The sequence below is a fragment of the Typha angustifolia genome, chromosome 7 (genome assembly GCF_048772165.1).
Source record: "Typha angustifolia cultivar Huaian chromosome 7, ASM4877216v1, whole genome shotgun sequence".
NCBI lineage: Eukaryota > Viridiplantae > Streptophyta > Magnoliopsida > Poales > Typhaceae > Typha > Typha angustifolia.
In genome coordinates this window covers 17,041,215-17,056,487 of record NC_133245.1, presented here as the reverse complement: position 1 = coordinate 17,056,487, position 15,273 = coordinate 17,041,215, and the positions used below count along the sequence as shown (strand labels likewise).

At 36.9% G+C, this 15,273-nt stretch overlaps 2 protein-coding genes across 3 annotated transcripts; both read right to left on the bottom strand.

Annotated features, from left to right (window-relative positions):
* Positions 1-201: 201 nt before the first annotated feature.
* LOC140762751 (uncharacterized) lies at positions 202-4,714 on the bottom strand. The gene is made up of 4 exons (XM_073100686.1): positions 3,959-4,714; positions 1,169-1,288; positions 516-557; positions 202-445 (listed from the first exon to the last, which is right to left on the bottom strand). The coding sequence occupies exons 1-3, from the start codon at positions 4,517-4,519 to the stop codon at positions 543-545; spliced, it is 696 nt and encodes a 231-aa protein (XP_072956787.1). The 5' UTR covers positions 4,520-4,714; the 3' UTR covers positions 202-445; positions 516-542.
* A 1,154-nt stretch (positions 4,715-5,868) lies between these two features.
* Positions 5,869-11,753, bottom strand: LOC140762339 (uncharacterized). 2 transcript variants are annotated; one of them, XM_073100075.1, is made up of 12 exons: positions 11,416-11,753; positions 11,125-11,344; positions 10,790-10,990; positions 10,646-10,716; positions 10,397-10,559; positions 9,716-10,309; positions 9,018-9,398; positions 8,789-8,864; positions 8,634-8,697; positions 7,425-7,560; positions 6,365-6,478; positions 5,869-6,277 (listed from the first exon to the last, which is right to left on the bottom strand). In XM_073100075.1, exons 1-12 carry the CDS (start codon positions 11,685-11,687, stop codon positions 6,212-6,214), a joined length of 2,358 nt encoding a protein of 785 aa, XP_072956176.1. In that variant the 5' UTR covers positions 11,688-11,753; the 3' UTR covers positions 5,869-6,211. The 2 variants fall into 2 exon arrangements, with proteins under 2 accessions (XP_072956176.1, XP_072956177.1); XM_073100076.1 differs by lacking the exon at positions 11,416-11,753 and having other exon boundaries at positions 10,790-11,019; positions 11,125-11,263.
* Between the last annotated feature and the right edge of the window lie 3,520 nt (positions 11,754-15,273).

Sequence of the window (15,273 nt, the reverse complement as noted above, 5' to 3'; positions counted from 1 at the left end):
TATGTTACAATTAAATCATACTACATATAGATAAGCCCAAGTTATTATTTATCCAATAACCAGTCCTACAAACAGTAGATTTAGACAGTGGATGCTAACAAGTCGAACAAAAAAATGAAAGGCAAAGGATGCATGCTTGCATACTGTATAAATAAACCGGCCAATCAACGCCAATGACAATGAGAAGCAGACATTCGATGATGCAAGAACCCACATTAATCTATAACATGTAATCTACGTTAAAAGGCTATGGGCCATTCCAAGACAAACAATAAATTGCTCCAAGATGCACTTTACTCTCCTAATATACAGTGCCGGCATATGCTTATTACTTGTTTAAATAACCCACTATAGATATTCAAACTTCGCAAGTGTGAAATTTGTGAAACACCACGGAAGCAACTCCATGACTAGTACATGTCGATTCCAGCATTGATTGAATGACCTGAATGAGCAACAAATAATTAGCAAGTCTAATGAAATAACACCAATACAATGAAATACAAAAAACTTGCCTTTGATTATTAAAAAATCCCATATGATCACTCTGCAACAACCTGCAAATAAAAATTAAGCCATCAATGCCAAATGATGTGGAAAGAAATGTTCTCGGAAGAACAAACTGTGGCACAACTCTAACGTCTAAAGCTCCTAATAATACTATCCTCAATCTGGTGACCTAGTCTTACCCATATCTTATGCATGTATTTGTGGAAAGAAGGAAAAGAAAACAATTCATGGCTTCTTCAACCACCAATTACAACTAACTCCAAATAAAAATTGAAAAAGGAGGTGCAATTAAAGTAATTTTCAAATTATTCAATCAAAGTGATGCCTTGTGTTTTGCCTAGAATTTCACCTGCTTGGCATTTTGCCTACAGCACAAGTATGATATTGACTGTTAAACTCGACATGCTAAACATCTCCCCTGTGTTTCAGTGGATCAAACAATTTGTCTCTTTTCTCTTCGGATCCAAAATATTATCAATAAAATAGCACCAGTAAAGCATTTCATAATTAAAATAAATGAAACAAGTTTTTTAGCCTAAATTGGTAGAAACATTTTAACAGAAGCCCAACAAACACAAGCCTGCATCAATATTAGAGGAAACCAGGTCCACAATCCATAAGCAGCTAAGCACATTTTTATTTTTCCACTAAAACATACCTGGTTAAGAGGGTTATCTGGAGATTTCTTCCATAGCTTCCATACCATATCTTTGTATTGGTTGAGTGTCAGACCTGGCTTCTCTTCCTTTAGTTTGGGAAGCTCTGCCTCTTCAAAAGCCTACATATATTTCACAAGGTCAGCAGGTGTTCTCAAGTCACCAAGGTAACTACAAGCACAGGTCAACAGAAGAGCTTCAAAGGAAGCTAAAGTAACAAAAGAGAAATGAACACTCTAGGCTGAGTTTAAATACATATAAGAATATATATACTTTGTCTGCTTCTCTCGCATAAAGATGTTATAAACCTTTCATCCTCAAAATGCAACAACACAATTTCAAGTTTATTTTATCTTGCAGTAACTAACAACTAAATTTATCACTCAAAATGTAACAAGATTGAATTACACATTATTGAACTTAAATGATAAAGAATCACGAAAAAGTATTGGACGATAAAAATAAACACAACATAAATCAAAGAAATAGCAAACAAATTAAATGTTACAGCTCCACCCAATAATTCACTGCTAACAAACTGAGAAATAAATTCTTCAAGAAAAGATGGTATGTACTACATTATACAGACTTTGGGCAATTCACTCCATAGGATAACATCTAGCCAGATCACCAAAGATATCTCCATTCACTAGGACAAAATGCTATAATCTTTTTTCGACCGGATATGCATGTTCCATCAATATGCTAAAATATTTGCTTGAGTTGTATGGGATGTCGTTGCAGCGAGGGATGATCCATCACAGTAGAAGTGAGGGGTTTTACAAGAATAAAATAACAACAAATAAAGATGGCTTCTTTACATTATTAGTTTAACAGAAAAAAAAATTGAAGTGTGGAACTACTATTTCAGGAACATGGTCATAATGCTGATAAAAACGAGTAGGTGAAGTACAAAGAAGATTACTATCTCAACATCCTTGTTGATTCTCCACATTTGTCTATTAATTGTTTCTGTTCTGTAAGCAGCCTTCATGTTTTATTCGTTGTTTGTTATACTTTTAGTTAAAATTTACCATCACAGAGATGTCAACTGGAGATCATTTTTCTCTTATAACTCTTCAACATAACCACATTGGTCCATTGGTCACATTCAAGTACTGTAGGATTGTAAAAGGATATATTGTAACTATCATTATTCAGATCCAAAATTCCAGCGAGATAGATTTGCTTTAGATTGGAGAAATGAGTGGAGGTCATAGGAAACTCGAGGAAGAAAGAGAAAGAAAAGTAAGAAAATAACACTAAATAGTAAATACTACGTGCACTTATAGCGTCTATGTCCTTTACATGAATGCATCTTTTGACAGGTTTCAAGATACAGTAAATTACTATTTATACCACTGACAGGATACTGTAAGAATAACACGAGTTAGTTATTAACTACTGTCCAAGCCATCATAGTTTATGACAATGCAAGAACTCCTACTTATGACAGCCATCAAGAAAAATAAACATACATATACATGTAGTATACATTTATTGCAGCATTAAATAGTATCAATTCTCTTACACTTGCAAACTTTTAGTGCCTCAGAACGAAAATAGGGAACAAAGAACAAAAATAATTACTTGAACCTACATGAGATACACCAAACGGAACTAAATAAAATGAATCTTTCGAAACTAGACTTGGAACAGGCCTTCAAATTATCGTTTAACAAGATTTTTGCTTAATTTGTCTAACTGTAAAGCATTCCATATGGTTTTGTTTTCTAAACAATCACTTAATCCAGTCTTTCCTCCAGCAGCTCTCAATGTAAGCATGGACCCTAGTTGCCAATACAGACAATAGTGTTAAGATTACCCAGTTGATTTCCATAATTTGGAGAAGCATTCTTTGCATTTATACCCATTAAAAACTCTTATTTGCTTATCGGACACTCTAAAGTTGATATATATATATATATATATATATACCTTTTAAAACATTTGTTATTTGCATAAATACTCTTCCAGTACTTCTCAAGTTTAAAAATCTTAATAACTTAATAGAAAAAAGATAAAAGTATCATTAACTAAAAAATATATATATGAAAACTAGAATAATAATATTTTTGTCTTCTTATACTTAAATTGTTCGAAAATTAACGGTTAGTTCATTCCAGAGGGTATCTATGCAAACAAACAAACAAAAAAGAGTTCAAAAGGTATACATACAAAAACCGTTTGTTCTTAGAGAGTATATATGCAAATATTAACTTTAGAGGGATGTACAAGAAAATAAGGAATTTTTGAAGAATTCTAGCTTAAAGTAGAAAACTAATGGTGCACAGGAACAGGAAATAAGAATGCCAATAGACAAGTAGGTTGTACCACACAATTCAATATTGCATTCACTGGAAACTTCACCCACATGCCTACTATATAAAAGTTCAATTTATATCATAAGATTGAGGAGGAAATCTTTAAATAAGTAAATTTACTAACGATGGTAATATTAGTACTTCTTAATTCTTTCTATAGAATGTCCATATATTTTCTATCTGTGCATCATCTAAGATACTCTGCACTTATGCCACTTCTTCTTGCATACTCCTCCATCCATAAGACTGGTAACGGATGATCGACTAAATATCTTCATCAGTTTACCTATTAGGGCCAATTACGCTAGTTCTTTAGCAATCAAACAAGTTTCACAAAAGGCCAAAAGGAAACCTTGGTTCTATCCTAGGGTTTCAAGCGATAAAGATATACTGATAGTGATCAATCGATAAACCAAGAACAGAACCACAGAACTACCCCGAAAGACCAAGAACAAGAAACAAATATACCTTAAAAGTCGCCTTGAGCCTTCTCTCCGGGTGGCGATCCGCCGGCAAAGCCGGTTCCGTGACGGCAATCTTGGCGATCGCCTCCTCTAACGAGTGCGCCTCGATGATGGAATCATCCCTATTAGTATTACTCACCAGCACCATCCTCTCGTACTCCTCCTCGTCGGCGGTGCGGCTATGCTTCTTCTTGGCGGCCTCAGCATCCCTCTCGAGCCTCGCCCGCTCCTCTTCCCGGCGGCGAGCGAGGTCGACCTCGGTGACCTTCGGAACGGGGATGGAGACGCGGGTTGCCTTGGGATTCGGCTTCCGTGCGGCGCGCTCGAGCTCTTGCTGCTCCATTTCGGCGATCTTGCGTATTTCGGCGCGCCGCGCCGCCGCCTCGGCGCGTTTCTCGGCCTCGTCCTCCCGCTTCTTGGCGGCGCGGGACTTGCTGCCCTCGGCCTCGCGCCAGTACTGCTCCTCCTTCTCGCGAGCCTCGCGCTCCTTGCGCTCCGCCTCCGTCGCGCTTCGGCGAGCGCGGGCGGCTTCCGCCTTGGTGTTCGTGCCCAGCTTCTTCGGCATCGCGATGTAGAGAGGGACGAAGCCGAGATCAAGATTGCTTTCTTCTCTTGGTATAAGGCGGTGGATTTTCTAGTTTCTACTCTAGAGAGGGAGAACGAGTTAGAAAAACGAAAGGAGGAGATTATTATTATTGGGCACTGGAATGGATGCGCACCGATTCGGGACGGATGAACGCTGCGCTGCTTCTTTTTAGAGGCTTTTCGTACTATTTATTGAGATTCCTGTGACTCGATTTCAGATAATGAAAACTAACTGGGCCGAAATTTTACGCTGAGGCGATTTGAGCTTCTCATGGGTCTCTCGGATTTCGGATTTCGGATTTCGGATTTCGGATTTTTGTACACCTTGTTCGGTTGGATTGGCTCAGACAGATTATTTAATATTTATCATCTATTTATATTTCGAAAAATATTAAATCAGTCTCTCTATACTTTTTTTATAAATAAAATAAGATATATTTATTTTTCTGTCAAATTTAACTAAATAGCTTTGCTGTTTTAGTCGTTTAATAATATTATCTCAAAAATATGCATGCCCTTGTTTCACAATTATGATGAGATAAATTTTGGTCATTTTCGCACTATTTAATTAAGTTTAAACGAAAAAAATTAACTGCCACATTTTAATCATTAGTGCACAAACTAGTTTAATTTTTTTTAAATATAAGGATAAAATAATTTTAGACAAAATGATACTTTTCTTCTCCTTCTCTTTCATTTATTATATTTCTTTATAAATCTGTGGTCAAATTATTCGGACATGTAAGAATTCAAATTGTTGGATATTTACACCACCCACTGTTTCATTCTAAAGCTGTCATTCTTCTTTGTATGAACTAAAAAACAAGATTAAACAGCACATTGTGAACAGGAAAGCTACCGATGGAGATGGAAAGGAGACTCCTCCAATGAAGATGGAGATGGAGGGAAAGCAAGGGCCTGGGGGATGGAGGCTCCACTGATGAGGAGGGTTTGGTATTTTTTGAGATTGGGTGTAGTTTGAATTTAGCATCTTGAGTTGAGTATAACTTGGGTGAGAATAATTTTATAATCTAATTAAATTTCATTAACAAGTCTATACATATGATATAACGTAGGGCTTAGTTTGCATATATTAAAAATAAGAGGGTGCAAACCACAAATAGATTAAAGGCAAAGGGTTAAATATATATTTTTCTCTTCCCAAGTGACCTTAGAACCACCACATAACTTGAGCACAAGTAGGAGGCTAAATTTGCTCTCCGATGTTGCTTCTGATTACCGCACTGTTTGGTCCGAAGAATAGCTAAATTTGCGCACACTTTTCAACATTAGTCTTTTGACATAAAAAGTTATCCAGGAAAGAGGAAATGCGAATAATAAGAGACAAAGTGTAGTATTACTGTTTATTCCAATTTCCACAGGAGAAGAAAAAAGAAAGAGTAAAGCAGATACAACTGGAGTTTATTATATGATCTGCTGTTTGCTTGATCTGATTATACCATTATCGCACCAGTATAGTAAATTCAATAACATAAACGGAGGAAGAGGCAGGCAGAAGAAATATCACTCAAAGCTGGAGATAAAAATTTATCCAGCCAACAATCCACACTTCATGCTGAGTAAACAATTTACTTGCAGACAACTTCCTGTAAAACCATGCCAGGCTAACTTTAAGCATCTCAACAAGCCTGGTGTCTCCAAGATAATAAGCTCACTCGACCCATGAAGCTCCCAACATCTTAGCCATGAAGCTATAACGATCGGCAGCCTGGTCAATCTGCAATTTACCAGAAAGAAGGGTGCCAAAAAATATTGAAGTGAGACAATGATACGTATTCATGTAGGGTGGGGTGAACTTGCATACCAATTTCTGAGTAGGACGGCCAGATCCATGCCCAGCCTTGCGCTCGATGCGAGCAATGATTGGGTTGGTTTGGGGACTATCCTCCTTGCTCGTGCATAGGACATATTGCATGGTCTGCAGATCACGAGTAAGCCAAAAGGATAACAACCATCAGAAGATATTAGGACATATAAAGCCATAATGAAAAGAAATCAGTTTCTAGGGCCTTAATGCAACTAAATGTATTTGCACATCATGGCATGAATTAACAAAAGGTAGAACCATGTAGTGGCAGTACCTGATTATTCAATAGTTAGATCATGCAATAATTCTAATGTCCCTTAAATAGTTTGGTAACAACCAATTGTTAATTGTCAGAACGATGATTGACATCATGCCAGATGTCTGATCAAGTTACAATTCAAGCCACTAACTTCCATACCCTATGTCAATTTTATTTCTCTGTTTTCTGTTCCTCACTCCTCTCTCATTATGTTCCCATTTTGAATTTTTAGGAAAGCACCTCTGCGCGTGGTTCCCTTAAACACAAGTTCACTTTTCCGTTGATTCTTATCTCCAGCCATATACATGGTACTGACACTACGCATCCATTTTCCTCCTCAGTGCCTTCTTATGGACCATTCTCCTTTGTATTCCAACTTCCAGAGGACTGTGATGTGAGAATGTGAAAAAAAGGGAGGATACAACTTCAAAACCATATCTTTATGTTTTCTTTTCATATTTTCTTGTCCACTCTGGATTGATAATACCTAATTGTGTGAAACCATTCCTTCCCTCCCTCTAGAATTGGTGAGCTCATCATTGTGACCACCAAGCAAAAAGTATTACATTATTATCACCATAATCCTATGCATGGTAATAAAATTCTTAGTAAATAAATATGTAGAAAGCTAATGTTAGTCCCTCTTGACGATACATGTTGTCACACCAAAATAGCTTGTTAAGAGGAACTACATTTACAGGTCTGATAACATGGAATGGAGATGGAGAATATATAGCTTATAATTATGATATATGTACTTCTAAACCAAAATAAGCAAAAAAAGACATAGGAACTTACTGCTAGTAACTTCAATGAGTGCAATGGCACAACACGGTCATCATGATCAGCTGTCAATAACATAGTTGAAGGGTACTGGCAATGATGTTCAGCACTTTTCTCCCATGGTCTTAACACATTGTGAAGTGGTGAATATCTATATGTGGGCATTTAGAGATATTAGACTATTATTATATATCTTTGATAGACAGATCAGTTGAGACAAACAATAAAACAGAGAATAGATCTGGTCATAACACAAGTAAATATGTTGCCAAAACACTTCGTACATGCCAATAATCTGGGGTGTCCATTAGCAGGTGTATGGCCTATTCACCAAAACAAACAGAAACCTTCCTAATGTTTAGAAGGGTCCCAATGCCTAAGGCACCTTCAGTCACGATTCACTTATACTGGGGATAATGATAGATCAATCAATAAGTTCATTTCACATAGAAAAGCCAGATTGGAAGAGATTTAACAAGCACAACAGTTGTATTCATCAGCTGAATTCAGGATCTGTCTTACAGGATACTAAAAAGATCTTAGCATCAAAAGAATAGGTGAACTTGTGAAAATTTGTATCTACATTTTACAGCAAGCATATATATGTTTGCCAATCCACACAAATACAACACATATCTGGGAAAACAAGAAGTTACCATAAATTGTTAAAGGATATTCAAACAAAGTAAAATGATGTTTTCGAATTTGCAATTGACTACTTAATCCAATTTCTCACTTTAATATGACATATCCACCAAAGAAAGCACCACTAGTGCTAAGAAAAGAGGAGCAAATTTAAAAATGATAAGTACAAATCTAACTTGTAACTGTTTTCTCATTTAAGTCCCAAATATGATTATGATAAGCTATTGCAGTCTCAAATCCATAAAATTGTGGAATTATAATAAGAATTTCCTGTCTTGATTGAAAAACAAAGCAGGCATATATTAAGCCAACAACTCTTACTAACAATGTCAGGCATGAGGCATGCCAATCAACAGTATTGCCGTCTGGATGGGAAAAATAATTAAAAATTAGCAACTATTACTGTTAGCAAACGCTATAAAGAATTTTTCAAGGCCCAAGCTCATAGCGATGTTCAGAAAATATTTCAAGACAAATCCAAGATAAAGTACTTAGCAAAAAGTATTGGCAGCCGAGTTTCAAAGAAAATTAGATAAAAATGAAACAACTTATAAAATAAATAACAATTGCTTTCCATACTTGATAAGCCAGTTGAATTGCTCCTCATTGTCTGAACAACCATAATCAGTAGTCCATGCATGGCCTGTATATCAAAGATTAGCAAGCATCAGAAAGAATTAAGTAAAGACAGATGCCAAAACAAATGAGAGCATTTGCAGGGGGAAAGAGTTGACCTATGGTGAACTTGTGAAATCGAAGCATGTCCATAACACCAACATGAGCAAGAGCACACTCAAAAAGATCAGGTCGCTGCCACCACCAAAATCTCTTGTTTAGTTTATAAAGTTAATGATAAAACAACATTACAATGTGTTGATAGATGCTTCTTGATATATTTCAACCAACATGAACTAAAAAGACGCACATGTAAGAATACCTGTAGGAAATTGATAAGATCTGTACCTGATTTATGCAAGCAGCAACTAGAAGCCCACCATTGCTTCCACCTTCAATACATAAACTTCTGGGATTGGTGTAACCAGAAGAAATAAGATATTCAGCACTAGCAATGAAGTCATCGAAACAATTTTGCTTCTTTGAGAGAGATCCAGCTTTATGCCATTCTTCTCCATATTCCCCACCACCACGGATATTTGCAATGCAAAATACAAAATCTAAGTTCCTGGTGATAACTATACGACTGATATTGAATGTGGGAGTAAGGCTAATGCTAAACCCTCCATAACCATATAGCAAAGTGGGATGTGATCCATCAAGTTTAATATTTTTTTTCGACACAATGAACATAGGAATCTTGGTTCCATCCTTACTAGGGGCAAACACCTGAAAACAAAATAAGAGATGGAAATGAAAAAACAAAGAAAAAAACTACACATCAAGAAAGAGATAATGTGCTTTTGTACGGATTGAGCAATAAAAAAGAAGATAGATTCCTATTTGACATGATTTTAAATAAGGTGTCTAAGAGAATGCATTAAACACTATCAATTAAAATAATAACTGTTTTCCATACTTAAAAGACTAGTATTGTCGGATGCCGGTCTTATTTTGGATTCGCTAGACATAGATATGAATTCTCATATATGGAAAGTTACTCTAAATGCATACCGATTTAGGAGTTAATGTATCTACCGAAGTACCTGCTTAACTTCAAAATCTGTGCGGTCAAACCCAGGAACCGAAATTTCTCGAAAAATCTTCATCTCTGGAACCTCAGTTGTTAAGTTGCAGCGGTATATAATGCCTGGAGTAAGGAAGCTCGTAAAGCCAATAAAAACCTCCGAGTCTTCACGCCTACCAGAAATCCCAGAGACGGTACCAATCTCTATAGGCAAATGATGCAGCAACGTTCCTGTTCTCAGGTCCCTTATCTGCAATACATACTTGACATCTGACAAGTAACTCACCAACAGCTTGTCACCATTAACAGCAGAAGCTGACTCTAGCACGTCTTTTTCGTCTTCAGCCAGCACATCGATCCACAAATCTGGCTCCTTAAGGTCCACTCTGACTAATTTATATCTCGGTGCTCCTTTATTTGTGATAAAGGTAAATTGGCTGTCATCATTAGCCACAGAGTAATAACTTGCTTCAAAATTGTCAATGAACTTTATGAAAGGAAGCATTTCATTGATCCCTTTAAAACCTTCTAGCCCATGGGGAAGAGAATACAGGTCACAGTAGTATAACTTATTGACAGGGTCACAACCTTCCGATATATACAAAAGAACATACTGTCAATGAAAACAAACATTTGTCAGCACAGGAACACTTCGCACTCTAGAACATTCGACAAATAAAACAATTTGAAAGCAGGCAACCTTCCCGTCCTCAGTGGCATAGGCTGAATATGTATACTTTGGGTGCTCAGGATCTCTCCAGCACAATATATCCTCTGACTGATCAGTGCCCAAGTAATGGTAGTATACCTCATGGTTCAGATTGATATTTGTCTCAGTCCCAGCATCCAATTCACCCCCTTCCCTGCCAATCACCAGGAAGAAATAATATGTAATTTAATCAAAAAGCATAAAAATGATCTCTGATTCGAAGAAAAGTTATATACATACTTCGGAGCTGGATATCGACTGTAGAAAAATCCCTTTCCGTCGCAAGTCCAGCTAATTGATGAGAATTTTACCTGCACTCTCATTAATTCAATAGAGATAAATCCCACCTACATTGATCAGAATAGAGAGACAAGATTTGCTCACCCAGGATAACTTGTCGTCCAAGCTTTTCTTATCCTCGATGCGCATCACCTGGATGGTGACCCAATCACTCCCACTCGCGCTAAGCCCATACGCAAGATACTTCCCGTCCTTGCTTACACTAGCTAAGGCAAGAGCCACAGTTCCATCCTCGCTGAGGCTGTTCGGATCCAATAAAACCTCCGCCTCCACTTCCAAGTCATTCTACAATCACCAAGAGCGCAAACAAGCACCTTCAAAGACTCCCAAAAAGAAAAATCACTAGGAACACAAACAAACACCTCGAACATCAAAATTTTCTAGCAATAACAAGAACCCAAATCTCAAATCTCAACTACCTGTACGTAAAGGACGCTCTGTGCCTGGAGTCCGGTGTTATGGAAATAGAAGTACTTGCCCCCGCGCTTGAAAGGGGTCTCATAACGTGGATGGTCGTACAGCTCTGTGATCTGCTTCCGTAATCTCTCCCTCACACCGCACTGGGACAAGACGGAATCCGTCAACGCCACCTGCTCCTCCACGAACTCCTTCACCTCCTCCGCCTCCGGATCCTCCAACCTTTCAAAAAAGATTTATAGAAATTTCCGGGGACTGAAAACGAGAAGGAGAGGAACGGCGACGGAAATTACCATCGGTAAGGGTCGGGGACCAGGATGCCGTGGTAGTTATCGACGACAGAGTCATCGCGGCGAGCCGGTGGGTACTGAAGCGGCGGAAGCGGCTCGCCTGCGGCGGAGAGGGAGCCCATTGCGGAGGCGGCGGAGGGGCGGCAGGCGGGATTTACCGGGCGAGGGCGTAGGCGGTGGGGGAGCACGTGAATAGCGCGTGAGTAGGTGGGAAGAGAGGGGAAGCGAGATTTAAGGAGGTGGAGAGAGGGGAGAATGACGTGGAATGAGGACATTGAAAACCAATTCAGCGATTAAAGCTCGCGCCGTGGTTGGAACGGAAGGAATGATGGAGTTAGAGTGTCGCCATGTGTTTGTGAAAATGTCGCCATGAGATTGACACCGTTCCTCCTCATGTTGCTGCTATTCGATTGGATAAAGAAGATTTTGATTTAGACTGGAGGGGGGGAATATTTTGAATCATACACTGTTTTTCTTTTAATTAATTTTTAAATTTTTAATGAAAGTCAGTGAACACATCACATATCTGGGTTTAGATAGAATAAGTGTGCTATTAAAAATAAACCCCCCATATTCCAGATTTTGTTTGGGATAAAAAAAAAATAGAATTAACTCATTTATTTATTTTAAATTGTGAATAACTAATCTATCCTCTTCGATACTAAAACCCACCGCTTTAGAGTGAAAATATTTTAATATAGAACATATATTTCTGATGTTACTTATATTATGTAAATTGTGATGAATTAAAGTAAATTATTCTTTATCAGAAATTATAAAAATTACTATGGGAACATAATATAATAGTTGTAAGATAAAATTATCACTTATATTTAATTTAAACTTATTTTTTATCTTTCTCAAAATAAAGATAGAAGGTCTAGAAATTTGACATGTCCTATTTGTCATTAAAAAATATTGACTTTGTCCAATTTGTCATTAAAAAATATTGACTTGGTTAGTGGATACTACGTGCCTTCGTGCGAGTTATATGGATAGTGACGGCGATTGACGTTCTTCCAACTTTGCCAGAACTTACCACGTCCGCAAAACGAATCACGACTGAAGACTTAGTGGCGTTTGGCGAAGCGACTATAACTTTCGATTGTAAGCGCGTGAGACTCGTGGACTTGTCTTATTTAAAGCTTGGCTTTAACTCGGCTCGAGCTCTAAGTTGAGTCATGTCGAGCTTAGCCGAAGCTAGTTCACTCGAGCTTAACTGGATTAGGCTCAATGTTGTAACTATATATATATATAACAAATAAATTCCCTTGATTGATGTGAGTTTGTGACCATGTCCTCTCCTCTTTCTTCACTTTCTTTTTGTGACTGGCCATAAGGCTGTGAGTCTAGTGACTCTGTCCTCTCTTTTTCGCTCGTCTATCTTTTCTGTATCGGTGACATCCAGTATCCGTCTCCCTCCACCTCCACAACCCTATCCTCTCTATCCTCCACTCCTTTACTAATCTCTCGTCGATGGGACATTCGTCAAAGTCCTCACCCTCAACAACCGCTCCGTCGATGAGATCCCCCCTTCCCTTCTTGCCTCTTTTAAGGTCAATGCTCCAAACGGTGAATTAAAGCTTAAGCTTGAGGAGCCATAAAGTTAAATCTCAATTATAATTTAATTTTATAACTATTTTATTATCCTTACCTAACTTAATATTTGTTATTCTTTTGAAGAAAAGAATTAAAAATTTAATTAGATTTAAATTATAACTTCACTTTATAACCCTTATTTTATCTTCTCATAGTTATTTTTAGATTCCTTTGTAATGCAACTATTTCAAAATCTTATTTGGTTATTATATTTTATGACTATTAATTTTATTTAGAATTCCTACGGAAAGCGCCAAATTGGTATTGTGGCCTTCAGAGTAGACATGATCATTAAGCTCAACTTGCCCAAACTCGGCCTGAACCCACTTGGTTTTATTCGGGCTAAGCCCAGTCAAAGCCTAATCTAGGCCCGACCCAGCCCAACTCAAGCCCGAGATAGTAGTGGGTGGCATAGGCTAACCTTTGCCCGTTCGGTTTGGCTCGAAAATTTGATCCACTACTCTTATGCATATTCCTATAATTTTTAGTCCCACATTAATATTAAATATTTAATAAACTATATATCAATATATAACTATGTTTCCATAAAATATAACTAAAATGTCTTCATATAAGTCTATTGTACTCGACCTAATAAGATATAATAATTTTTTATATTTAACTCATTATGTTAGACCCATTATATCCAACATAAGCCCGATACCTAATATGCTAGTGGGCGATAACGAACTAGAATATTCTAGTCCGGCTCGACCCGAGTGATTGGTGGGCCGTCCTATAAACAAATATTTAAATCCATTTGGCACAAATTCACCCCACCAATGATCAAGTCTACTTCAAGGTAAAGGATATTTCTTTCTTTTTTAATCTCAAACTAAAAGTTGGGATAAATATTCAAATAAACCCCTTTTATTCACTTTCTTATCTTATCTTCCAATTCTTTATCTAGCAAGATTTTCTAAGATGGAGGGTTTATCTCGAATAAACCCCTTATCCCAACTTTAGGGTCCCTTAGTTAGTGTTTGGATATGGTTTTACGTCTTAAAATAATTTAGTTATACCACCTCCTAAACCAATTTAGACGAATATACTGTTTAGATGCAAACCAATGTAATTAGAAATGAGACATTACGATCTGATAACAAAATTTAGAATCATACATAACAAAATAAATATAAATACACATCGGACACAGATTAAATATTAACCGAATACGAATAAGAATCAGATCTTAACTTGATACGACTACAAATTAAATATTGCAAAAGCATCTACATTATGACAAAAATAAAATAAATGAAAGCTCATAAAATCAACTAAATTATGTGATTCCCAACAGGAACAGAAACAGTAGTGTTGACCAAACATGTTAAATAGTAAACAGAACAAGAAACTACTATTAAATAGTGAACAAGTACAAATCGTAGTAGAATAATGCCTTTGCAAGAGATGCGTACCTATAGATTTAGTATCATGTACTATATTACTGCTGCATGACAAGTGTGATAAAAAAAACAAACACCAGTCAAATAACAAATGTATAAACACTTCTCCAAAAAGAAACAATAGATTAAAAAAAAAGTAGCATGTGATCTACCAAGAAGAAAAAAAAAAGGAGTGCGAATTTAAAGCAAGAAATGACATCATTCTATAGGAGGAGATATCTCTAGTACCACTGTGTATGAAGCTCTATTCTTGTCACTTAACTATCTCATTTAAATGTATGACTTGCAATGAGACAGTATGAACTACAGATAAATCGACAATTCTTCAAGAAACATATATGTTAAATAAGTTTTGAGTGGCAACCGTCTGCTCAGTAGTGCATAAATTTATGGTGAAAGTTTTGCATCACTAATCACCCAACATTTGTGAATTTAGCCATCTAGCATATGCTTTACAATGAAAGAGTGGTGCACTAAGACGAAGAGAAACTATATGAGATGTATATAAACATGAGTAATCTTAAAAGGAAAATGAAAAACAGAAGGAAGTAAGCTTAATAATATCATAACCATTAGTGCCTTTCACCTTTCAACTTTGACCTAGTATAGCATAAGAATGGTAATAATATTAACCACTTACTGCAAACCCAAATTTTTGGATGATATTAACCAGTAGTCTTGTAGTCTGCCACATGTATGAAATGATAGTATTCTGGCAGCAAGTATTAAAGATTGATTGTGGAAAATGCACCAAAAGAGAACATAACAAACTTCTCAGTTTTTTGAAGTATTGCCCTTCTATCACGGAAAAGAGGGAAAGGAGAGAGAGAGAGAGAGAGAGAGAGAGAGAGAGAGA

Bases quoted from the DNA above. Each gene is read 5' to 3' on its own strand.
- LOC140762751 (XM_073100686.1), bottom strand. From the start codon at position 4,519: ATGCCGAAGAAGCTGGGCACGAACACCAAGGCGGAAGCCGCCCGCGCT. The intron at 1,289-3,958 runs GTATATTTGTTT...AAATATATGTAG, and splicing joins GGCTCAAGGCGACTTTTAAG to GCTTTTGAAGAGGCAGAGCT.
- LOC140762339 (XM_073100075.1), bottom strand. From the start codon at position 11,687: ATGTCCTCATTCCACGTCATTCTCCCCTCTCTCCACCTCCTTAAATCT. The intron at 10,310-10,396 runs GTTGCCTGCTTT...TTTCATTGACAG, and splicing joins ATGCCACTGAGGACGGGAAG to TATGTTCTTTTGTATATATC. The intron at 9,399-9,715 runs GTACTTCGGTAG...TTTTGTTTTCAG, and splicing joins CAGATTTTGAAGTTAAGCAG to GTGTTTGCCCCTAGTAAGGA.